The sequence below is a fragment of the Polypterus senegalus genome, chromosome 18, assembly GCF_016835505.1.
Source record: "Polypterus senegalus isolate Bchr_013 chromosome 18, ASM1683550v1, whole genome shotgun sequence".
NCBI lineage: Eukaryota > Metazoa > Chordata > Cladistia > Polypteriformes > Polypteridae > Polypterus > Polypterus senegalus.
In genome coordinates, this window is record NC_053171.1 from 47,703,584 (window position 1) to 47,729,602 (window position 26,019).

The window sequence follows — 26,019 nt, forward strand, 5'->3', positions numbered from 1 at the left end:
AAACCTCTCTGAATGCGCCGTGAATGGAGCCCTGGCATCCTCCGTGGCATCACGCACGCCCCCGCGCGATCGATCCTCATCGTCATGCACATCACTCCCAACTCTCTTCCGAAAGTTAAACGTGGACTGGCACAGTGCGTCACTGCTATTTCTGTATTTCTGGTCGTATCGGCGGTGATGATGATGGTGATGGCAGCCTCACAAATGCATGTCGGTGGCGTCTGCTCTGAATGCGGTGGACACAAGCGATTCGGTTTGAAATGTTGACTCGGCGGCCAAGCCCGGCATTCAAATGTAATAGAATAAAACGACACGAGGGGCGGCAGTTCGGCTTTCGTTTTACTTTAGGCTCTCAGGTACACGTGTTCAGGTCGTTTAACCCATAAAAGCCGGGGAATAATCCTCTAATGTATAGCGCCTTTATTCACAAGAGGATCAGTCACTCAGAGACTTGTTGCTGTAGCATCGACATCTGAAAAAACGCCGTCATCATCTCGAAGTGTCAACAAATAAGTGGACGCCTTAAAGAAAGGACTTGTGTGCGCCATCCCGCAAAGCTGGGGGGCCTCACGCTCGACGCAAGGATTGGGAAGGAGATGCGACAAATGCCAATATAGCGCCTGTCTTCGGAGCTATTTCTCATCTGATCGTGATATACCAGTTGAGGGCACGACACCCGCGACCCCGAATTCGATTATGCCAGCTTTAGAATGTTATTAGGATATTACTGTAATGAGTATAGCGCCTTTATTCTCGGGAGCTGTAAAAGGGGCCTTTACTGTCGCGTGACCAATTGGCATCTATGTAATGCATCACTACTACAAGGAGTGGCGCGAGTCTAGCGCCTTTTCCTTCAAACATGAGATGTGATATTTATATTGTGGGCGTACGTTGTAGTACGTGGATTGTGCAAATATAGTGACATTTCTGTTCTGTTATATAAGAGATGACACGTGCTGTGTGTTTACTTGGTGGACTGGTGTATATATTGCCTTTATGTTTGATCGCATTGAATTTTAATTGTTTTATTTTAACTTTCTCTTTGACATCTTGTAAAGCACTTTGAGCTACATTGTTGTATGAAAATGCGTTATATTAATAAATACTGTTGTTGAATTGGTGAGGTAGCGCGGCTGAAGTATGGGACCTCAAACTAAAGAAGTGAGTTTTTAATGCTGGCCTCTGACTCACTGTGTGACCCTGATGAAGAAAGGTAAGCTGGCACTGAGATAGATAGATAGATAGATAGATAGATAGATAGATAGATAGATAGATAGATAGATAGATAGATAGATAGATAGATAGATAGGAAAGGCACTATATTACATAAATCGTTCCTAAACACCATCTGCAGGCGTATAATGCTGTGCCAGGTGGGGTTTTTGCTCCAGAAAGGCACTATATAAAACGGCGGCTTTAATGCAGTCATTCTCAGGGGTCCGTGGCAGCATGTGCAGATTAGCGATTTTACAGTCTGGTAGATAAAGTGCTGCCGCCGATTATATGGGGATGGCGCGAATATAGCGCCTTTTCCGTGGGCTGTCTGCCGGGTGAGGGCCCCTATGCCGTCGAGCTCTTGTCGCTTTTGTCGCTGGCCCAGTCCGCTCGGTCAGAGGAAGGCGGGCCCCGCATTTTTTCCACATGCTAATAATTAACACAAAGGCATTGCGTCAGGCGCTTGGCAGCAGCGGGAAGTACAGAAATAGCGAAGCGAGTTCAGGGAGATTAGGCTGCCGATCCCATGAAGAGGGCCGACCAGGATTAGCACTCCGACCCCCCATACCATACCCTCGCCCCAACCCCACCAGAAACAAAAAAGGGTCTCCATAGCAAACAGGATCAATCGCAACCTGAGAAAAGGAACGAAAGGGGGACGACGCGAAGTCCCCGCTTGTTCGCTGCCTTTCTGCTCCAGCCATGGGCACGAAGCTCAAATCCGTCTGTCCGTCCGCTGCCTCTCCAAAGTGAACTTTTCAAACAGCACCGCAGTTTCAGCGACATTGAGATTTTCCAACGCTACGCTTTAGGCGGATTGACTAAAAATCGCGCGGAGGCGACACTGAATGCGCCCCCTTGTCCTTCCCAGGTCCCTATCGTCAAGGGAGCCTTCAGTCACTTGGGGTCTTTGTGTGGCCAGCGCGGTCTCCCACCAAATCGTCTCCATCGCCCACTCAGTCGGCGGCGGAAACAATGGGCTGGAAAGAAAGCGACGTCGGTGTCTTGTTACTCACGGGAACTGTGGCTGAAGACAGAAAACTGCCAAACGGGGGGCTCGAGCTCTGAGCAGTCTGTCACGAACGGCCCGTCCAACATCGCGATCGAGCCGGCCACTGAGTTCAGCAATGGCTGGTCTTCGGCGGGGCATTCCTTTTTACCGCGCCTGTGAAAGCTCCACTCTGGTGTAGATGGTCGCCACGCCTGCCTCATCCCACTGTCCTAAAGGGGACAGTCTGTTAGGGGAGGTGTCACTTTCAGGCCATAAAGCGCCTTACTCGGTGGTGCCACTGAGGGACTTACCCAGCTTGCAGAGGACTGAGCGTGGAAGGCCTGTAGAGGTGGTGGTCACTAAAGGCACTATATCAATCAAGGTGATTTGTGTGCCCTGCAAACCCATAGTGCAACTCAGACATTTTCGACTCCTAGTTCCATTACAGGGTGACATGGTCAGTGCTGCTGCTTCATGGCTCCACTGTCCCAGGTTCAAATCCTGCACCTTCTCTTGGTGTTTTCATTTGCTTTTCTCCATTTTCCCTTCATAGCCCATAAGACTTGCAGGTCAAGATGACTGATGAGTAGAAAATGGCCAAAAGCGTGTGAGTGGGCCTGTGATGGACTAGCACCTGTCCAGAGTCATGTCCTACCTTATTCCCAATGCTGCCTCGGTGGGCTCCAGCACCCCACGCAGGGCCATCTTAACGCATGGGCACACTGGGCAGTTCCCAGGGGGCCCCACGCTAATCTCTGTATGTTGTGACTTGCTGAGTGGTTGTGTAGGTAGGGGCACCAGTGCACTGCTTTGCCCGGGGACAGCCCTGTCCCCACGTCCCTGAGTTGGAATGAGTCAGCTTTGAGAGTGCCCTGGTATTTTGTGTTTTCATTTTAAACTGGCCCTGTGTGTGTGGGAGTCCCTGTAAGGGAGTCCAGGAGGTGAGGGACAGTCCCTTCTGTCACAATATAAAGTCTTCCTAACACCCTCCGCTGAGAGACCCCTACAGCCCACTTGTGAACCTAAAGTGAAATGACAAATAGCCAGGCCGGGGCTGTCTAACCACCACAGGCTACTCAAAGACAGCCAAACTCCATCAGTTGATGTCTTTGTGTGTTTAGCTGGGGAAAAACTGAATGTCTGTATAGTTATGCAACCTATTATGGGATGTGGGGCATGTCCTGGTGCACTGTGAGGCATTTCAGCATAGTGATGGGTAAGAAGCACTGGACAAGGTAGCCCACAAGATGGCTGGTCCAGTGCCCAATAGCCAGTGTGCTCATTTCAAAAACAGTCATATTTGGGGGGTCTACTAGTAAAGCAGTTGGAGCACAGGAAGGGTGCTTTATAGATGGACAGTTTATAGACATGAAGCTTCAAACAGTTAAAGGTGACACATTTATTGAAAGTTACATTTCTCACATCCATCTAAGATTTAGTTCAGGTTTCAAGTGCTGGCCTTAGAGGCAGACGTATGAAGAAAAAGCCATGACCAAAGCTAAAAATTTCAAAAGAAAAGATCAAAATGTGCAAGAGAATGCAGACATTGGACAGAAGATAACTGGAAAAGTGTCAGCTCCGAGAGTCGTCTGTTCTGTGTTGCAGATAGCACTGGTGTTCAGTGTGTATTTAAGAAGAAGCTAACTGAGGACCTGTAAGGCATTTGTTTCTCACACTGCAGATTCAGATGTTCTTATCCTCTTATGCAGATGTCCAGCTGGACCTTCCACTTCTTTTTCTGTCCTGGTTAGATTCTGTTTGTGTTCTTCTTGCCAGACACTAACAGACACCTTTGTATGAAATGTTCAGTTTTCTGATAGTATGTCACATGGAATAACCTCCATTGTGCAAAGAAAACAAAAAATAAATAAAAACAAGACTGATGTGTTTGCTGAAGAAGCTGTCTCATTTTGGCCCTTTTTGAACCCAGAATTGAGCTTTAGAATGTCAGTACCTTACAACCCAGGTGAACATTATAACAGGCTTCCTGCAATTCTGAAGGTTTCTCTAATAACCAATTAGCATTCAAATGACTTCTTAAGGATAGCTATGGTTGGACCGTTAGAACACGGAAAAAAACGGCTGCTGCACTCATAAGGTGATCAATTAATTTAAAACCATTAATTTCAAACAGTAATGGCCTACACAAACACAAGCCATGTTCTATAATAAATTTAATGGTGTTGTGATAAAAAGAGGTAAGATTTTTTAGAAAAAACACAAACGTTTCTGTGCGTGTCCAGACTTTTGATCGGTACACTATATTGGCATAAATTACAAGAGCCAAACACTTAAAGCATCTCCTAATAGTTCTGGCTATCGAGGCTCAAAATAGTGCAGAAGTGAAATTTGTAAATTTTCATTTGGATAAACACCAATCAAGAAGAAAGAATGACGTTAGAAAAATAGACGAAGGAATCGAGATATTAAAACATTCCAAAAGAAAGTAAGTCCGAAAGTAAGGTCCGCCGGTCACTGCCCCGAGCCTGACCTAACGGTCACATGGATCTCAAAATGATGGAACCTCAGTGTCAGTCACTGGCGCCCAATGACCCTCCTCTGCAGGACTGATGCGCGTCATTTCATAAAAGACGAAGGTGAGATCAAAAAAGCGAGTCGATATCTGACGGGGTCTCTGTGACAAGCGCACCATCTAGAGGCCTTAGAGGGAGGCGCGTGCAGGAGGCCGGCCACGAGAGTCCAAGGGTGCAGCGCGAACTGGAGGTACGCGTGAGAGATGCGCGTGACAGCAGAGGGGGCGAGCGGATTTTCGAATTCTCAATTCGTGTCTTCGTGCCTTTGGAGTTTTACACGCGCAGCTCGAAGTAACTAAAACCAAAACACTCTGGAGTCCCCGTGTCTTCCTTTGCATTGCCCTGCATGCTAATAATAAATCATTTTAACATCGTCGTCTGTGTCGGAATCGGGATCGTCCCGGTTAAATCTGGACGTCTAGTCAGCCTAATGAAATGCCATTTCTGAACGACCCCAAAGTCTGCCGACAGCAGTAGTAGGAGCTCTGAATGACCACATGACGGTTGGCTCACGAACATCAATAACGCGTAAAGCCTTCAGAAACACGCGTGACGGCCTCGATCGGCACTTAACTCAGTAAATCCGTGGAGGCAATCGGCCGTAGTCAGTAGTCGGCGACGGTTGGGGAGAGGAGAAGGGCCTTAACAACTGCAGGGCACTTCCACCTTCCTCTGCTGTTGAGCTCTCAGTTGTATTTCCCGGAATTTCACCCCTTTGAACCCACGCGACCATACATTCTGTAAACTGAGGACCCCAACTTGGAGGAGTTTGGCTATCAAGCCATACTCAGTAGGTTCTGCATGGAAGAAATTCACTGGCTTACTCACAGGGGCTTGTTTAGCTGTGTGTGTGTGTGTGATGACTGCCACTTTGGTTTTCGGTGGCAGACTATCACAGGGGACACTGATAATTGGCACCAGTACATCTAGGGGATTGGGGTTAATACCTCCAATGGCTGCAGTGATGGTCCATGACAGGAGTCACTAATATCAGGGCAATTTAGAGTCGCAGATCCATCCACCCTAAAATTGTTGAAAGAATTAGAACAGCAAAGAGAAGAATCAAGGTGGGCTATGGCTGGGTCGGGGCTCAGAGTATCTCAACAGGGTCTGGCCAAGTGGTTGTTGCCATCAAGTGATTTTTGACTCTCTAAACTGCCAGATGCATGACACAGCTTCTTCTGGTTAGTATTCAAACATGCAGACCATCACTGAAATATTATTTTCTGTTTAGAGCAACATGATGACTCAGTAGATAAGGACCCGGGAATTGGATTCAAGTACAGTATAAGTCCAGTCATTGCCTAGGTGGTGTCTGCACATTCTCCCAGTGCCTGCAGTATTTTTCTTCTGCTCCTTCCATGTCATCCCACATCTCAAACACACTTAAGTGGCTTCACGCAGACACACTGAATTGGCCCATTAGAAGCAGACTGGTGGTGTCTTCAATGAGCCATCACCCACCACAGGTAAAAAAAGGTCAGAAAAGGAGTTGCACCTGCTAGGACGATTTCATGTGGGCTAAACCCCCAAAAGTCAATGGGTGGGGTTGGGTACAATGCTCATCAGGAGACTGGTGTATGCTGGGCAGACACACATGGAGTAGTCCTTGGCATGGGTCATTGGAGTTGAATGCTGGTAGGTCATCTCGACACGGAGCACTGGCTCTGGATTACACTTCCCCAGTGCAGACCTCCTCATTGCTTCACAAAGAGGCCACCAGCAGTGTGTTTGAGGTTTACATGGACAGACGAGTCACCTCAACATGACTTCAAGGTGCACAGGAGAAAATTGGTTAGGCCATGGGGCCTTCTTAGAGATGGTGGTCTTGGTGCTCAAAGTGCTTCTGCCTGCACTTTGTAGTCCAACTAGGCCATTCGGCGCTGAAGGGTGGCATGATATGTACCCCTAGAGTGTTGTAAGAAGAAGGCACAGCCTGCCTGAATTATTATTTTGTGCCACATAATGAACACCAGCTCATCAGAGTTGAGCATGTATAGTTGTATGTTCAATACTCTTAAAGTGAAGTGCTGAACTTGATGATGAGGCGCCTGTGGTGGCCAAGACAGCAGCCAGACGCACCTCAGGGAACCAAAAGGTCAGAAACAGCGTCCTGAGATCACCAATAGTAGATCTTGGCATTGACACTTGAACTGATCCTATTCAGGTTTTCAGTGCCAGAGACACCTGCAAGAAACTTTGGATTACCTGTCAGGAAAGCCACCATGACACCCACTGCTGGACATCAACCCAGAGGGCAGTCATTAAATTAGATGAGGTTATGGTTCTTCACATTTTATTTGGGGAGTTCAACAGGTCAAGATGAAGGCAGTGGACGAAGCAATGATCCACACATGGGAGGCCTTGAAGATCCACTTTTTGATGGCCTCTAAGTAATTCCAGCAAGTTGTTTGATGTCTCATGAAGAGTAGGAAGGGAATTGTCCAAGACAGACGTAAATGGGGCATATTGTGGAAAGGAGGAAGAAACCCTTTGAGGAAAGCCTTGAACCTTGCAGACACTTCCTTCAATAAGACACTCACTGGAAGTTACCCGAGATAGCTGGGCCACTCTTCAGGTGACAAGTTTTATTTGTTGAGGAGAAGTGAAATGATGAAGGCTGCAAGAATGGATGACATTGTTCAGAAACTCTTGTAGGATTCTAGGGTAAGTCACTTCTTCCGGTATCACACGTAAAATGGAGACAGCACCTTTGGATTGGTAAACAGTGGCCCATTTCTAAACATGTGAAGGTGGTCTTGTTATCATTCATTTACCTACAAAACAGACTTCTCATTCTAACTGGGAAAACCAAAGATGAAGAGTATGAAAGAAATGTCAGACTGATTCACCAACCAATCCAGCTCCCCAATTTTACTCTATAGTGGGCAAAAAAAGGACAGTAATGGTGGTCTCACTGTAACTGAAAGAGTACAGCTAAAAAGAGCCACTTGAGGTAGTTTGGGCGTTAGTGAGGAAGTCACCTGGGCACCTCCTGCTGGAGGACATAGAGAGGATAGGATGAGCTGAAGAATGTAGCTGGGAAAGATGGTGTGGCAAAGTGGGTCTTGTATTCTCATGAGTCCCACTCATGAGCCAGGGGTCAGTAATCTGTTAGTCTGTGAGCACAATTAAGCACCATGACATACATTAGGTGGCCACCGTGACATTAACGTCACATCTTTTGGATCCTCCAAAATAAAAAGTGTTCCCAGTGTGATTTTCTTTTACCCATTTACACCTCCATGTCAGAACCTGCTTACATCTCTCCTGGGGTGACAGCAGCCAACTCAATTAGAAAAGACAAACTGGAATGGGACACCAGAGAGCAACCTACTGTTTGTCCATCACACCAACCCATAAATGACAGAAAAAAATGCATGCAGTGTGAAATAATGGACCCATCCAGACCACCCACACAGGCCCATCTATCCTGTGTAGCTCTCAGGCTGAAGAACCAGGTCCACACTTTGTTGTGACTTTGCCCAGTCTTCACTCAAGCAATAAAACATTACAAATTCACAAACCACCATACTTCAGTTCATGGGGACAGCATCGACTGCAAGGTAGGACTCGGCACCAGTCCACTTTCTAGGTTGGTGGGTTTGTCCACTCGGGCACACATCCATACATACACTACATGTGGCCAATTTAGTGTTGCCAATCAATGGAGAACATCTTTTTGGGAATGCAGTGGGAAATATGGAGGGCCAGATACAGGAAAAACATGAAACCTCCATTGAGAGCACAGCCGGGTGTGAAATGTGAACCCTGGATCTGTGAGGTGGCAGCAGCACATCATGATGTGTACATCAAATTCTAAAGCAGTGCAGTTAAGGTCATCAGCACATTAGCCTGCTGTGTGGGACGTTATGCCCAAGGGAAACACAAAATGGTGTCTGATTCTAAACTTCAGATGACTTCATGTTTTAAGGAGTCTTTATGTCCCAATCCCAGTCCCATTAGGCTACATGCCACATCCACACCCTTTAAGGACTTTAAAATGGCCACTTACTTGATATACATAAAATAGTTTTGTGTTGCTCTTCACTCTCTGCTGACTGATGAGATGGATAAGCCCCCATGTCACTGACACTCCATGTTAGTGTGTTTGAGCACAGCACAATGGCCTTACAGGTCGAAACTGCTGTCATAAATCTGTCACTCGAGGGACACTTGGACACCTGCATGGCAAAACCAGAGGGTGTTAAGTAGCCTTTCAGCAGCCATCTGTAGCACAACTAGCAGGGTCTGGTGGAGACACCCTCTTAGTAAACTAAACTGACTTGTTCTGGGGGGACATAATGATGGATGAAGGAGAGAAAAGCACAGGATTTTCATAGCAACAAATATCACTGCTGTGACTTTGACTGTTAATACAACTATGGACCCCCAGAGGTTTACATTCTCCAGTAATTTTGACAAGTGGAATTTTTGTTTTCCTTTCCTCCACTTCCATCTGGCCATACCTTAAATGAAGATTTAAAGGACGTGCTAGCATTAGTCGAATTGACACTGCTTCAGATAAGCGTCTGTTCACAGTATGGAAATGGTGTGTAGCAGTTTACTGATACTGTGTTGTAGCCGCAGATCTGTGCACATGCCGAGTCTGTAGACAGTGAAGAGTGCTATAAAAGAATAACCTGAATAGGACTGACCCCATAAATAGCTGAAGGCCAGACATTATTAAAAAGGCAGCGTCCACCTGAGCTGAGGTCTGCAGTGAAGCCCATCTCGGTACACAACTATTTTCTCCAGACAGGAGGCTGGCACAGAGATGGAAAAATGTCCTATGGTTGGTGATCTGGGGAAGTATGGAGCAGAGATCAGAACTCAGAAAAGTTGGGAGCTACACTGGACTTTGCAGATTCATGGCTGGTTAATATCAGTAAGTATACAGTTGGTAGGGCAAGGTTGCTGTGGGGTTCTGGTTAGAGATAGTTAAGTGATTAAGGACTCTAATTGGGATTTCCTCATTTAATTGATGTGGTATCTGTACTGTTGTCCGTATATTTATGTGGCAATATTTTACACCAGAAGCCCTTCCTGACGTAGGCCTTCTCATTAATCTGGGCATTTATCAGGTAGATTATATCCTATGCAGGAAGGTCAGGCTGAAGGAGATTGGAGACTGCAAAACTGTTGTTAGGCAGCAAAGGATGGTGGTCTGTAGGATGACATTGGATATCAAGAGGAGGAGGAAAGCGACGGCAGAGCCAAGGATCAAATGGTGGATGTTGAAAAAGGTGGCGGGTGAAGAGTTACCAGACAGCTGGGCAACTAAAGCAGCAGAGGCAAGGAAGACAGCAATAAGGGTGCTTGGTGTGACATCTGGACAGAGCAACGAGGAAAAGAAAACCTGGTGGTGGAATGGAGACGTACAGGAGAGTATACAGAGGAAGCGGTTGGTGAAGAAGTGGGATAGTCAGACATGAAGAAAGTAGACAAGAGTACGACGAGATAAGGCGTTATGGTGAAGAGAGAGGTGGCGAAGGCTAAAGAAAAGGTGTATGATGAGTTGTATGAGAGGTTGGACACTAAGGAGGGAAAAAAGGATCTGTGGGCTAAACAGAGGGACAGAGTGGCAGAATGGTTTCATGCCAGAAAAGAGCACAACAGCTGAAAGGTTTGCTTTAAGGGTGTTGATGAAGAAGTACAGAGAAGGGCAGAAGGAGTTGCATTGTGCCTTTGTGGACCTGGAGAAAACATATGACAGGGTGCCTCGAGAGGAGCTGTGGTATTGTATAAGGAAGTTGGGAGTGGCAGAAAAGTATGTAAGAGTTGTACAGGATATGTACGAGGTCATTGTGACAGTGGTGAGGTCTGCGGTAGGAGTGACAAAGGTGTGATTACATCAGGGATCGGCTCTGAGCCCTTTCTTGTTTGCAATGGTGATGGACAGGTTGGCAGATGAGAGTAGACAGAAGTCCCTGGGGACTATGATGTTTGCTGATGACATTGTGATCTGTAGTGATAGTAGGGAGCAGGTTGAGGAGACCCTAGTAAGGTGAAGATACGTTCGAGAGAGGAGAGGAATGAAGGTCAGTAGGAACAAGACAGAATACATGTGTGTGAATGAGAGGGAGTTCAGTGCAATGGTGAGGATGTAGGGAGTAGAGTTGGCGAAGGTGGATGAGTTTAAATACTTGGGATCAACAGTACAGAGTAATGGGGATTGTGGAAGAGAGGTGAAGAAGAGAGTGCAGGTAGGGTGGAATGGTTAGAGAAGAGTGTCAGGAGTAATTTGTGACAGATGGGTATCAGCAAAAGTGAAAGGGAAGGTCTACAGGACGGTAGTGAGACCAGCCATGTTATATGGATTGGAGACGGTGGCACTGACCAGAAAGCAGGAGACAGAGCTGGAGGTGGCAGAGTTAAAGATGTTAAGATTTACATTGGGTGTGACAGCTTAAGTCGGGAGACAAAGTCAGAGAGGTGAGATTGCGCTGGCTTGGACATGTGCAGAGGAGAGATGCGGAGTATATTGGGAGAAGGATGTTAAAGATAGAGCTGCCAGGCAAGAAGAAAAGAGGAAGGGCTTAGAGAAGGTTTATGGATGTGGGGAGAGAGGACATGCAGGTGATGGGTGTTAACAGTGCAAGATGCAGAGGACAGAAAGACATGGAAAGAGGATCCGCTGTGGCGACCCCTAACAGGAAGCAGCTGAAAGAAGATGAAGATGATTATTAATGTGGCATCTGTAACACATCAAGCATACTGGCACTAAGTCCACGTAACCCACAGAGAACATGTACGAAACCTGAGGAGCCAACACTCACAAAAAATTATGTCTCTTCTATGTCCCCATGGCACTCTGAGTACAACAGAGTGTCTAGAAGTTCAGTTTGAAATCAGTGTTATTGGTGTAACCTCAGGAGGAGCCATTTACAGTAGTTGCGTCACAGAGGTTGCCCACTCACACCGCTGGATTACTCTACTGAACTAAAGGAGCAGATTGTCAGTAGAGTCTGTTATATCTACAGTCATTTGAAAAAGACAAGACACTCCATGGAATGTTTTTTTTTTATCATATGCAGGATTTTATTTTCATCTAAATAGTATCTTTAGATAAAGGTGATGTAATAAAAAAAATCAACTAAACTTAGACTTCCCAAAAATGTAATCATTGCAAAATATAGATATGCCATTTCTGTCTGTGGAGTCCACCCTTGGCTCTAATAGCTGGTGTTTCCCCCTCAAATAGGCATCTTCTACAAATGGTCTAGTGGTCTCCTTCACACAGACTTGTGATGTGCTAAGGGGTGTCTGGTGTACACGGCCTGTTTCAAATCCCCCACAGTATGTTGATGAGATGCAGAAATTTTCAGATGATTATGCATTTGTGGGGTGAATTGATCAAGGAGATGAGATAGAGTAAGGACTCAGGTGGAGAAGTTTGTTTCTTGGTGTAGGGGGCATTGTTTGCAACTTAATATCAGCAAAAACAAGAAACTGGTTATTGACTTTAAACTGCATGACACAGCCTGTGGTGTGCTGGGCTGGTAACATCACTTCAAGAGAGGCCCACTGAAACAACAAGCTAATTAAAAGGGCAGCTCAGTTATAGGGCACACTCCAGACCCCTTTGTGGTCACAGCAAAAGAGTGAATGAAGACAAAACTGAGCAGCACTATAAACAATGCTGCACATCCTCTCTCTGGCATTCTAACACGGAGGGCTTTCAGCCAATGAATGACAAAGCAGAAGTGTCTCATTTCTAGTTATTTTGGCGTGTTCAGACCATACTGCATGGGTATTCAGTTATTGAGCTTCTGTAAAAAGCCAGATTCTCCTCTGGGGACAAATAAAGTTCTATCTATCCGAGCTTTGACTCGGCCATTCCAGAACCCTCCATTTCTTTCTTTTTAGTTGTTCCTTGGTGGATTTATGGATATCTTGAAGCTCATTATGATATTGCAAGTTCCACTTCCAGTTGAGCTTCAAGCTTATGACAGATACTCTCAAGCACCCTTCTACTACAATGAAGAATTCCTAGAGGGTTCTGATGGTGAACTGTTCAGGCAATGACGTAATGCAACCTCAAACCAAAAGATTTCCATCACCACGTTTTACAGTTTGTCTAAGGCTTAAATGCTGTCTTTGGTTTTCACCAACACATCTTCTGCAATTGTGGCCAGGTAACTCCATCTTTGCTTCATCTGTCTGGAGCAAATATTTCCAGACGTTCTGTGCGTTCATGGACAAACTTCAGCCTTGACAAAATGTTCATTCTGGTTTCCCATGTAGATCTAATTTATGTAGCCACCGTCTAATGGATGACTCATGCATTTTGACATCAATAGTAGCAAGAGCAACTTGGAGGTTCCACAATGAAATTTTGGAATTCTTAAGAGGCTTCTTTCACAATTTTGTGTTCCAATCTCAGGCTGAATTTGCTGGGAAAGCTGGCATCCCTAATTGTGGATGACAGTGAAATGGTCGATTTTGAATTGCTTGGAGGTCTTTTTAAATTCCTTCCCAGACTGTTGGAGATGTATAAAGCTTCTTTCTGATGACCTCAGAGAGAACTTTCAACCTAGACAAGGAGATCACACACACTTAACAATAAAGAGCAAACCAAGCTAAATGCCTGAGGTTCAGATCAGATCCTCCCTAAGGATGTTCTAATCATTTTCACCCGATTCTTATTGTAGGTATTTGATGTTGTGATAAATGTCAGGGTGTACTTACTTTTCTGCAGGCAAAATTTGCATTTTTTAAATTATCCCAAGAACTACAAAATACAACAAGCATCAAGCCACGTTTACATCACCTTTATCCACAGATAATGTTTAAATGAAGATCAAACCTTAATGTGTTTACGTATGTTAGAAGAGAAAAACAAACATTTCAGGAGCTGTACATACTTTTTTTTGTATATGGCTAGTATCCATTACCCTCTGTTATTGTCATTGTCCCCACCCATGATGTCTACAATGATTTATTCGACTAGGTTGGTACCCTGCACCTTTGTGTCAGTTAATGAAAGCAGGTCACATTACGCTCACTGTAACCACCAAGCCAACTGGTTTTCCATTCTCTTAGGGAGCACAGCGACCTGTTTCCCCTTGTTCTCAAGCTCTGTCCCCATAGTGCAGTGTCTTTTGGTACAGAGCAAAGGACTCCCAGACATTTGCCCGGCACACTGGACACTGGTGGAAGCGCTCCACACAGCTGTCGCACAGGCACGTGTGCCGGCATGGCAGCAGCACTTGATTCACAGGGGCATTCTGGCAAACCACACAATCCCGATCTCCTCTGACGCTGCCTTCTTCCTCCGAAGAGGATGCTGCAGTTGCTGTGGTTGCCCTTTCATCTCCTTCCTGCTTCTGTTCCTTCCCTTTGCAAAACAAGTCAGAATCCTCTGCTCGGCTTCTATGGTTGGCTGACATGAAGAGCTGCTGCAGGTAAGGCAAACAAAGAATGAGCTGACTGAGTGCACTCAGATGTACAGGCATTAGTTACTTAAAAGTTGAATGGCCAGCAAGCAAAACGAGCTTGACACGCTGAATTCAACTTTTAGTTTATAAAAGCAATTATGTTGTGAATTAACAAGAGATGGATACTGCACTTTGAGATCTTGAATATTCCTTGTGGACTGAACACAAGACCTTGCTTCACACTGGCCTTTTTAGCTTGACGACCTTACTGTGTTTATCAGGATTGGACTTATCTCTGTGTGTATAATCATGGTGGCCGTTCGTTTGTCATTTTTAAATGAATAGAAAAAATGTTACTGAACATTTAAAAAGGAATAATGAAGTCAGTAAACTTCAAATCAAATAAGTTTTACCCTCAAAACAACTCCATTAAACTTCAATATCCGAAAAATGCGTCAATAGTGGGGTAGGCAACGTCAGTCCTGGAGGGCCACACTGGCTGCAGGGTTTTCATTCGAACCCAACTGTTTAACTAGAAACCAATCCTTGCCAATCTCTGACTTTATTTATTGTTATGGCTTGTTAGTCTGTAATGTTAGGTTCTTCTATCATAGATTTTTTTTTCCTTTCCAACGATATCATCCAAATGCCTAAATATTTTCAGTCATATTTTTTTTTTTCTTGACTGTTTTATTAAAACCAAATAGTGCATGATGAATCCACACAAGTTATAAGGAGAACTACTGGCTCCTATGTCATTTGTATCTTACTGCTAATAAGGAGCCATTAAAAACAGTGTGCAGTTGTTTAAGAATAAAATAAGCAATTAAGGGTGGGGAACCTTAACAAGTGAGACCACTAAAATGAAGCATCAAAAGGCAGAGGTGGGTAGAGTAGCCAAAAACTGTACTCAGGTAATAGCGTTTCTTCAAAATAATATTACTCAAGTTGAAGTAAAAAGTAGTCATCCAAACAATTACTCAAGTAAGAGTAAAAAAGTATTTGCTGAAAAGACTACTCAAGTACTGAGTAACTATTTGATCATAATAAATGATTTATTTTTCAGAAATGTACTAAGACAAAAATATAACATAATGTGCAAATTCTGCTATTTTCAAATAACAAAATAAAAAATGAGTACAAATAAATACCATCTTTACAAAATAAAGATGCACAAATAACACAAAGTTCCAAATCTCAGTTTTTCACAACAAAGCTTTTGACGCAGATACCTACAGTAGGTAACATGTATGTTTGAACAGTGCAAACTACTTACAGTGACGAGATATGCTGTACACTGACAGTATAATACTGCATATCCACTTGCTCTCCAAATAGCACAGCTAATAGAAAATAACATTGGAACAAGGCAGCTTCTACACGTACAAGAAGTCTCACTTTACCATGACTGTCTGTGTCTGTGCACGTTTGGTTAAAACGTGCTTGTTCTTCATTCAGTGAAGTGATGCTTAAGCTTCAGCAGGAGTTGTCTCTCAAGGTTCCTGCAGTGAACAGGAGCCCCGTATGACTAAAAAGTGTCTCACAGGCTACAGACGCAGGAAATTTGTGTGTGGTCATGTGACTGCATGGCTACGTCTGATTAGAGAAACGGAGTCATGTGATTATTGTTGCTACGCCTGATTGGTGAAAGTCATTCAGTAGATCCACTGTCGACTTCTCTCCAACTAAATATAGCATATATAAATTTGTAAATGGAAAAAAGTAACGAGTCGAGTGCTGCCCAATGTAGTGGAGTAAGAGTAGCGTTTCTTCTTCACAAATGTACTCAAGTAAAAGTAAAAAGTATGGTGCAGTTAAACTACTCCTAGAAGTACAATTTGTTTTAAAGTTACTCAAATAAATGTAAAGGAGTAAATGTAACTCATTCCTAACCACCTCTGTCAAAAGGCCACTTGAGCAATAAGTGTTTCATCAGCAATAACTGACTCTCATGGGTTGGAACAAAAACCTGCAGCCACTGCTGCCCTCCAGGACTGGCACTACCCACCCCTAATTTAAGATTTCCCTCCCCATATTTTTAAGGCATATCCCTGGTTCAAGGTTGTGGGAATCTGCTGCCTGTCCTGGAATCATTAGACAAAAGGCAGACATGGATTTCATGACTGTCTGATAGTTTCTTCTTGTATCCCAAAAAACATAAACTGACCTGGTAGGTGTGTGTGGGAATGTATGTGCTTAGTAGTGAACTGGCATCCAGTTTGGGCCTTACCTGCCTTGCACCTAATACAGCTGGGACAGTGTCCAGCTCAAATTCTTGGATGGACAATAAAGTACTACCAGTTCATCAGATGAGGAGCTTGCAATTTTGAGCTTTGTTTGGAGGAGTATTAAACAGGAATGTATAGAACTACCATGGTGTCTATATAGCTATAAAGAGTATTCATTGACTCCCTTGGAGGTTTGTTGTGTAAAACTGAATCACAGTGGACTTAATTTGTTTTTTTTTTTTTTAACAGAAAGAGATATTTTAATGTCAAAGTGAAAACAGATCTCTGCAAAGTGGTGTAAATTAATGATATATATAAAACTCAAAATAATTGATCACATACGTATTCACCCCTTTATTATGACACCACTAAAGAATCAGTGGTGCAGACAATTGGTCTTTGAAGTCCCAGAATTAATTCAGTGGAGATGATCTGTCTGGAGTTTTCAGTTAATTGTAGTCTAAATGCCCCTAACAGTATCTGGAAGGTCCAACTTGTGGTGAGTCAGTATGGTGGCCTAACCTACACCATGAACACAAAAGAACACTCCAACCAACTCCTTGAAAAGGGGATTGAAAAGCATAAGTCAGGGGATGGAGACAACAAAATATCAAAGTCACTAAAGGTCAGTTTAGGGAGTTCAGTTAAATCAAGCATGAAGAAATGAAAGAAAATGTCACAGCTGTTAATCTGTTAGAGCAAACCATGCACAGAAACTGAGTAAATGTTCAAGAAGACGACTAGTGACAGAGTCCACCAAGAGGCCTCTTGAGAACTTCAAAGCAGTTACAAGCTACAGTGGCTGAGACTGGAGAGTTGGTTGCAGACAACAATTGTTGCCCAGGCACTTCACCAGTGACAGGTTTATGGGCGAGCAGCGAAAAGACACACGTGATACCTCAGGTTAAAGTTGCCAGAAGGCTCATGGCAGTCACCTGGGAGAAGGATCTATGGCTTCTTCCTAAACAGACTAAATGCTACACATTTATCAAAAAATACCACCCTCCACATAAGGCATGGTGGTGGCAGCATTAGGCTGTGGGGATGCTTCAGTGCAGCAGGACCTGGAAGGCTTTTAAAGGTAAAATGAATGCAGGAAAATATGTGCAAACCATTGGGGAAAGCCTGATACAGTCTGCAAGAAAACTGGGCTCTGGGAGAAAATGTGTTTTTCAGCAAGACAAGGCCCCAAGTATAAAGTGGAAGCTACACAGGAACGACTTCAAAACAACAAGATTAATTAGACTAAATAAACTTTCAATCCCATATGTGTAACTGGACCTGAAAAAGGCAGTTTGCTCACAATCCCGATGACACCTGACAGAGCTAATAATGAATGAATAAATAAAATGGCAGCATCCAGATGTGCAAAGCTGATAGAGACCTGTGCACAGACTCAAGGCTGTCATGACTACCAAAGATGCACCTGCTAAATACTACCTGAAGATATGAATAACTTGTGAGATCAGCTAATTTGTGTCCTATATTTGTAAATAATTTAGACCTCTTTGCAGAGATCAATTTTCAATTTGACATTAAAGTCTTTTGGTCAGTGTCAACAAAGACAAATTTAATCCACTGTGATTCAATATCAAATAATAATAAAATGTGGAACTTCTTAGGGTGTGAAGACTTTTTATAGGCACAGTACAAAGGTATAGGGTGAGGGTACAAAATCTACAGCAGTAAGTGCAATTGCTAACTACTATAAAAGACAAACTCAGCTCTGCAAGTGAAACTTATCTTTTACTTGACAAAATAGAAAAAAAGAGGAAGTCTGGTACCTTCAGGTCATAGACGTGGCCTTGTACGGTCAGCAGATACTGGTACAAAAGCCTAGAGGGTAGTCTGAAATTCTCATGAGAGATGTGAATTACGGACACACTGGCAACCTAACAAAAGACGCAAACAGAGTATACACGAGGATTCAGATTAAATCCAAGGGGTCAGCAAAGCTGGTCAACTCCCTCTCTAAGCACACAAATGCAGCAGACACAAAGTGAAGCAATGAAACTGATACAGACAACAGTGAAAACATCCCAAGCCCTGTTAAAGGTTTTAAGCAAGGCAGTGAAGCTTCCAGGTGGCCATGGAGACTGAAATGAACATCTCTGGTAATCTTCAAGTCGCTATTGCCAGTGTAGCATTGTGAAAGACTAGACATCCCCAGGACAGCACTACTCACAATTTCATAAAGCTCTCTCTTGTCAGGCTGCTCCAGTGTCAGCAGAGCTACAAAGGGATAACGTGCTGTTGAAAGACTTCCCGCATCCTGGGCACTCGAATCTCCAGGCAGCTGGCACAGAATCTCTGCGTGTTCTCGCTTTTCAATGCTAGGTTAGTGGTTAGGGAGCAGAACCTTCAACTTTCAGCCTGTATGGTGATTTTATGACAAGACACTGCCAGTGGCTGAGGGGGCTGGGAGCAGGCGAGTTGGGTTTCTCTTGTGTCAAAGTCAAATTGCAGGAGGCTTCACAGTGTTTACTAGGCCTCCAGCTGTGTTACCTCCCTCATCAGTGCGTGTATGTCAAGGATGCCAATGTATGTCTCTAGACAATAGCTGAGGTACAGTAACCTTCTGTGTATGCCTTTTTCATGTTAACCCCTGAATGAGATTTCCCAAATGCCATCAAGTGTTCAAAAGTACAAACACACATTTCTCAGACAGACTGATGTGACAGCACATATTATAAGTGCACAGCAAGATGGGACCTTGTTAACTGGGACTGTTAAAGCCCACTGAGGCATTCTTTGTATGATTTTGTGCTATAAAAGAAAATACATTTTTGTTGTTGTTGTTAGGTTAGGGATCATCATGACCCCAAATGGGATAAGCCAGATATGACAATGGATGAAAGGAAATCTCTCTGGCTGTCATTTCTACTTGATCATAACTTTTCAAATTCTCAGAGCAACAGATTTATAGGATAATGATTTTCACTTGTACAGAGTACATTGAAATTCTTTCCTGCATTATGGCTGCAATTATAGACCCACCATAGAATAGACTGGAGCATCATTCTGGGTTAGACACTAAATAAGAGATGGGTCAGAATGAAAACCTTAGCCGACCACATTGCAGCTTTCTTCTGAGCCTCACTCTCCAAATCTCTGCTAAAAGGTAAAAATAAACCTGCAGTCTGCAAACAGGAGAAGGATACAACAAAGTGCTGCGGTGTTGGTATGAGCCACGCAGAGCCTGCTCAAATTGCAGGGGTGTTGTAATGAGGATGCCCTGCTCATGGTCCCAGAGCGCCTTCTGCAAACCGTGGACAGCACAGCCCCAGTAACAGGTGAGCACGCAGTTCTCCAGACAGTGGGGCCTCAGCCTCACCCCTCCTAAAATTAAGGAAACACTTCAGTAAAACAACTGTTGTTGGCTCCAAACAGTAGCCAGATGCTTTAAAGACAGCAGACAACAATGGTTTACTCTCCAGTACATCCATCCATTTCCTAACCCGCTGAGTATGTTTATATTTTCACATTAGTGGAGAAGATAATATTCCACAAACACAGGCTGACAAACATTAAAGTTGCTCAGAGAGGGGAAGGGGGTGCATATTGATCAAAGAGGACAAGAGAAGTGTTACAAAGTGGTCTTCTATCAGGAGAAGGACCCATGTGGGTGAATAAAGAGCTCTGTAGACATAAAGAGTGTGTGTGTGTTTGTACAGAACTTAAGGAAATACATTTTATTTGTTTGATTGTTGCTTTGTTTACAGTGAATTTAGTGCTTTGTCAGTTATAACAATATGTAGAAAAGGGTGCGACAGACAAAAGGAACCCAAATATTGTATTTCTTTCATTGGTTTGGTGTGCATGTTAATGCCATAAGCAATGACCAACAAAAAACGGTGACCCTACAGGATTACCCAATTAAAGAACAGAGAAGGTGGGCTCTTTGAATAGTTAACAGTCACGTCAGACTTAGGCCAGGCTGCCCAGTGCAGATAAGGCAGGCATCTAGTTGTAATCATTCTAGTCTTATAGGCACAGTATACCAGAATCAAATGAATTCTAGGAAATTCATTTGTTTGGAGAAAAGTTGACATTTACCTAACTGAAAAATATTACAGAGTCAATTCTAAGGCTGTGGGGTTTGTCTAAATTACAAAAAGAACCATACTGTCCAAACAGCAGTCTATTGTGCCAAGAAAGGATGCTATGCTAAGATCTTTCCAAAGCCAAGTTATAAAATGTTCATAAAAATGACCTAGGGTCTCAGAACAACATCTATATATATATGCAGGCCTCTGTTGTCTTGATTAAGACCTGTGCTCATGATTCTACCATTGCAAACACACTGGGCGAAGATAGGAACCACTAATAAGGACTTGGCCGTTGCTTAAGTTTTCCAAAATTGAACTATGATTATGAAACATTCTGTGACAGTATTATAAACGTGTGGCGTAGTGGTTAAGGATTTGGACTTCACACCCAGAGGTTGTGGGTTCAATTCCTGCTTCTGACAAACTGGAAAAAGAAATGTAACCAACAGTATCTCAAATGTTGTAGGTAGCCTTAGATAAATCTACAGTGTGAACCCCATACCAGCGACAGAAGGTAGTGGCTGTGGTGTCGTGGTTTGGAGTTGCATTACTGTGTAATAATCTGGAAAACAAGCCACCATTAACAGGACTGTGAATACTGATCTGCATTAGGGGATTTGTCAGAAACTTGCCTGGCCATTCATCTGTGATCTTAATCACAGCTCATCCACATAGTGACAAAATAGTATATTAATGTGCATTCATTTTTATCTAATATTGAGGAGTGCAACACTCTTGGGGCTTTTTAAGAGATCAATATAAAAAGACACAACACCGGAAAATATAAAAGACTTCAAACATATAGGCTGACCAGAATGGCATCCTCTGCTTGACAGTGTTTTGTATGTCTTGATGTGAATATCAGGAGCCACAATGCCAGCATCTCCAAAATTTGCTATCGAAAGCAAATTACAACAACTGGTTATAAGAATTCCATCATACTATGAAGCTATAGCAGATTAAATTAATTTACATTCTTAGAAGTTTTTTCTATAGTATCTGCCAGGGTCCTTTACAGATGAGCAGTACATATTTTATTATTATTTTGCTGATGTGTTTATTCAAGATGACGCATGTTGCAAATGTTAACAAATGGAGATCAGGCACATTAAGTAACTCAGAACCAAACCTTACAGTTTAAAGTGCAGTGGCTGCTACAGTTCTATTTCCATAAATTTAAACAATTTGCTTTAGGTTACGAGAGGAAAAAAGTTAAACGGTATTTTTATCAACTGATTCAGCATACATTAAAAGTGGGGGAGCCTCAGATCCAATCTTTAAAAATCACAATTTTCATATTCCTTTTTATTTGCAAGCGCACTTATTAGTCTCATTTCCCTTTAGATTGATCTAGTTTTCATGAAAATGCAAAAATACAATTAACACTCCGAGATTAAAGTGTGTGTGTATATATATATATATATATATATATATATATATATATATATATATATATATATATATAAAACAAAAACCTGACGATAACAGGTGGCTTTTCTTCAGCGTCTATCATCTCCACTTCTTGTTTCACATTACTCACCTAAGCAGTTGAATTTTACAGCAAAGTAGCAGTTAGGTAGACACACCTGAATAAGAGGATGTGGTGCTGTTTAACTCCAGTGCAAAGGGGTTTTTCACTCTCATCATTCTCCTTTCAGGAATTTGCAGACTTGACTCACTGTCTTCAAAACTTTGTAAAATTCCTGGTATACCAAAACCAAACCTGCAACACGGGAAGAAAAAAAAAAAACAAACAAAAAACAAAACCTGCTTTAACTCCGGCTCTACCATGATGAGACTGACCATCACTTCCGTTTCTAATCACCAGACACAATTTCAATTCAGAAATCCCAGCAGCCTTCAGATTCACGGCTCGGAGGGGCCTACTTTCTTACTATACTTTTATTAAATCCACTGCCAAGCTTCTGGGATTAGACAGATATTCAGATACACAGATCAGAATAGTAATATCTTTTACTATTTTAAGTATCACTTGGCATAGTGGGTAGGCTTGGGGCTCTACACAGACCAATATAAAATCACAAGCATCAAGAGCAACACACAATTAAAATTACAACACATTTTATATATTACACAGTGCTAGTGTGAGGCTGCAAGATTTTGAAAAAGCCTAGTTGAGACATGATCTGCAAAGGGAGATGTACTCATTTTTAGAAATTGGACATCACGAGTATTGAATATTGTGAGAATCCGAGTATGATGCATCTCATGGAGCTGAAGTGGAAACAAAGTAGGATACACCCTGCACCAGATATGAATGGTACAGATATTTGTACTGTAATAAAAGCCATGCCCTGTTCCTCTTCATACAGCGAGTCTCCAGATATGCATGACTAGTTAAAGGATAGCAAGCTAGTATACACTACATCATTTCAATCTTTTCAACTGAATATTTAATAAAATATTTAAACTGTGCGAAAGCTGTATTAATCAGTTTCACACACATAACATTTAATCACTATAATATTACTGCACAGCAAGATTTTATTTAAAATATTTTATTTCTTACTCTAGCCCTGCCCTAGTGTTGTTCCTGCCTTATGTTATATGCTTGCCAGGAGAGACTGTGGCTGCCCCATGATTCTGCCCTGGATACATGGGTTAGAAGCATGGATGGATGTGTTACTTCTTTAGAAGCTCACCGAATTTAAACAAGTTAAGAGAAAGAGCTTAAAAAATGCTGTTAAGTCACATGCTGTACGTAGAGTTGTGTTAAAGTTGCAGACAATAATAATAAATAATGCAGCAGTAGTTTACAAATACTTAACAAACACTGCTCTACAAATGTACACAATTACTCGTCATAAAAGTGTCCCAATACTGTGGCCACAATGAATTATTATATTTAAAGACCTCTATTTTTTATATATCATTTGGGCAAAATTAAAATGTAAAGGATTGTAACAAAAATGCCTCATGCTAAAATCCAATGCTTTCATATTTTTTAAAGGTCAAAGAGCATTCAAAACAAAATCATACATTACAATAAATATTTCAATTTCTGCTAAATACTGTTAGTGCTCTGTTTGTACATGGAGTACTGCATAATGGAGTGCAAACGACATTTTTAGTAAAACCATAAACAAACAAGGCAAGTCATAAACCAAATTAAAATAAATTTATTTTTTAAAATACTGTTGAAATAAAACTATTTTAATATTATCTACCTTTATAATGTATTTTAATATGTCTAATGATCTGGACAAAAGTTTACTGGCTGAAAAGTTTCAGACCTTTACTTTTAAACATAACATAGATAACCCCAATTAGTTAAAGTTATTACTTTGATGAATAAGGTTACAGTCTTAAGCAACACTGTACAGTGCTAACAGATAGGGCGAAACAATCACCCGGTGAGTTATCATTCACTAGTCAAAGGTGGTTGGCAAATCAGAATTTACATGAACTGATTAGTAGGCATAGATAATATTAATTTACTGCCATGTTAATCAACAGATTAATTTAAGTTACCCTTGGTAAACAAACTGGAAATATTGCTAATATTCTTCCCAGAATTAAGTGGGGTAGAACAAAAGTGATGGTATAAAACATATTTTTACCACATTTAGTTTAATTTTTTTATGATTCAATTTTATGAACCCAGATATATTTTTTTGTGGAAATAATAACACAAACAGTTCCTTAATGGTCCGCATTGCAGTGACAGCTGCTATTCTACACATCAAAGAAGGATGTGAGGCAACAGAGCTTTACACCAACCAAAATAATGTTAACTCAGCTGCCACAAAACTAGGTCCCATGGTAACCCATAAAATAAGAGTAACTCTCCAAGCCATTTAGGATGTGAAAGATGGCTGCTTTTTGAAATGAACAATACATTAATGCAGAGATTCCACCATGAAACTCTATCTGAGTTTTTTCAGGCTCATACAGAATACCAGACTTACCTTTAATGTTATAATGGAATATATACACTCTGAGGTAGGACATTACGAGTTCAGCAACAGAAAAATTAACCATAAAAAGATTTTGATATAATACTATAAATAACAACCATCAGTTTCATTATAGCAGAGTTATGTTTGGTTTATACAGTAATTATTGTCATACATAAAGTACAATGAATTTTTTCTTTTAGTATTACATGGGTGAAAACTAGAGCTTTACTATCATCTTTTGGAGACTTTTAACATCAATATGAGAAACATCTTTTTTGGTATGTGCAGAACATAACATCTGAGGAGGCTGACATCTTTGTGTCACAATTCTAGCCAGTGCACCGATGTAGACAAGGCTGGGTGGATTTTACACCATAGCATGGAGCATTTAAGCAGACACATCAGAGGAGAGTTTGACTTGCTATCCACTATCCCCTTCAACGTATAGCAACGGGAAAATAAAAATCAAATGTGTGGCTTTGCAAGCACTGCAACCTACCAGCTAAGCACTGCTGCAATAGAGATAACAAAACAGATCGACACAATGAAAATGCAAAGTTCTGGTGAATACTCATACAACATGATTATGAACCCCTCTGCCATGACTGGGAGAAGAGTTAAAGCAAATGGTATTGACTGGTTTGACCAGAAACTCCAATCCAATTAAAGAAAACAAGCCTAGAACAAACAAGGCAACTAATTTCAAAAGAAGGAAGTGCAAAGTGAAGGGCTGAATGAAGCTGGAAGCTATAAATAAGCTGCAGAACTACTGTTTCTCAACATGAATGTGTCAAAATAAAAGTTACAGAAAAATCCAATCAGACACACAGAACAAGGAATGTATTGTGATACCAAAAAAATCAAAGAAAAAGAGGTGGGTGAGGGGAGGTGGGGGTATTGTGAACTGGTCAGTATACGTGTCAAAATACAAGGGAACTGATCTCCCAAAACACTGCAGGAAAGCATGGGCTGTCAGAAAAGATAACTTCCTCCTTTCAAGTGTGTCTATCAAAATAAAAGATTATGCAACGATACCTCTTCATCCAGTTTATAAGACTGGTGTGTATCAATACACAAGCGCATAGGTCTACACTATGTTGTATACCAATATGATTATCAATGCAGACGTACTGCATGTTATCCATAAAAATATAAACTGTTTTAAAAATACAGAGTAATAAAAGCTGTTCTCACCCCGATTCCAAAAAATTTTCCTCAATGGTTTCTGTAACCCCAGAAACATAGCAACTATCAGGCAGCATTGACTGTTTTCTATGAAAAAGGATTTAAAATTATTAAAATTAAAGATATAAGAGTATTCTGAAGACAGCATATACATAAAGTTGTTTAATGTTTTTTTAAAGAATAAAGAAATATGTGACAATTTAATCAGCAGCTCTCAACTGACTCTATGACTCAATGTGTGGGTAAGAGTAGCTTAAGATAAACTGGCAATCTACCCAGGGGTGGTTCCAGTTTTGCAGGTAATGCTGCCCATATAGGTTCTGGCATTTCTTGTGGCCATAAATGTAAATTAAACAGGTTTAGAAAATTGATTACTGGATGCATAGTTAAGTTCCCAGGGTGTTTGAAAATGGAACACGTGAGGTCTGGGTGAGAGTATAAAAGCAAAGAGGAATCAGACTCGGGCTAAGAAACTAGTTGGAATGAAAACCTGTACTCCTAGGGGATAGGGCTGAGA

At 42.1% G+C, this 26,019-nt stretch overlaps 2 protein-coding genes across 5 annotated transcripts in view; both read right to left on the reverse strand.

The window, feature by feature from the left end:
• Positions 1-2,328, reverse strand: part of samd4a (sterile alpha motif domain containing 4A) — a 90,545-nt gene extending 88,217 nt beyond the window's left edge. The window contains exon 1 of one of the 3 annotated variants that reach the window (XM_039742033.1): positions 2,232-2,328. The gene's annotated coding sequence lies outside the window, so the exon portion shown is untranslated. Of the gene's footprint in view, positions 1-4; positions 142-202; positions 284-2,231 lie in introns of those variants that run through there. The other 2 variants (XM_039742032.1, XM_039742031.1) reach the window with 2 other exon arrangements.
• Positions 2,329-12,225: 9,897 nt separating this feature from the next.
• Positions 12,226-24,935, reverse strand: LOC120518628 (cell growth regulator with RING finger domain protein 1-like). 2 transcript variants are annotated; one of them, XM_039741509.1, is made up of 6 exons: positions 24,817-24,935; positions 21,984-22,120; positions 19,510-19,687; positions 18,534-18,681; positions 18,133-18,240; positions 12,226-14,141 (listed from the first exon to the last, which is right to left on the reverse strand). In XM_039741509.1, the coding sequence occupies exons 1-6, from the start codon at positions 24,918-24,920 to the stop codon at positions 13,815-13,817; spliced, it is 1,002 nt and encodes a 333-aa protein (XP_039597443.1). In that variant the 5' UTR covers positions 24,921-24,935; the 3' UTR covers positions 12,226-13,814. The 2 variants fall into 2 exon arrangements, with proteins under 2 accessions (XP_039597443.1, XP_039597442.1); XM_039741508.1 differs by lacking the exons at positions 18,133-18,240; positions 24,817-24,935 and having other exon boundaries at positions 21,984-22,852.
• Positions 24,936-26,019: the final 1,084 nt, after the last annotated feature.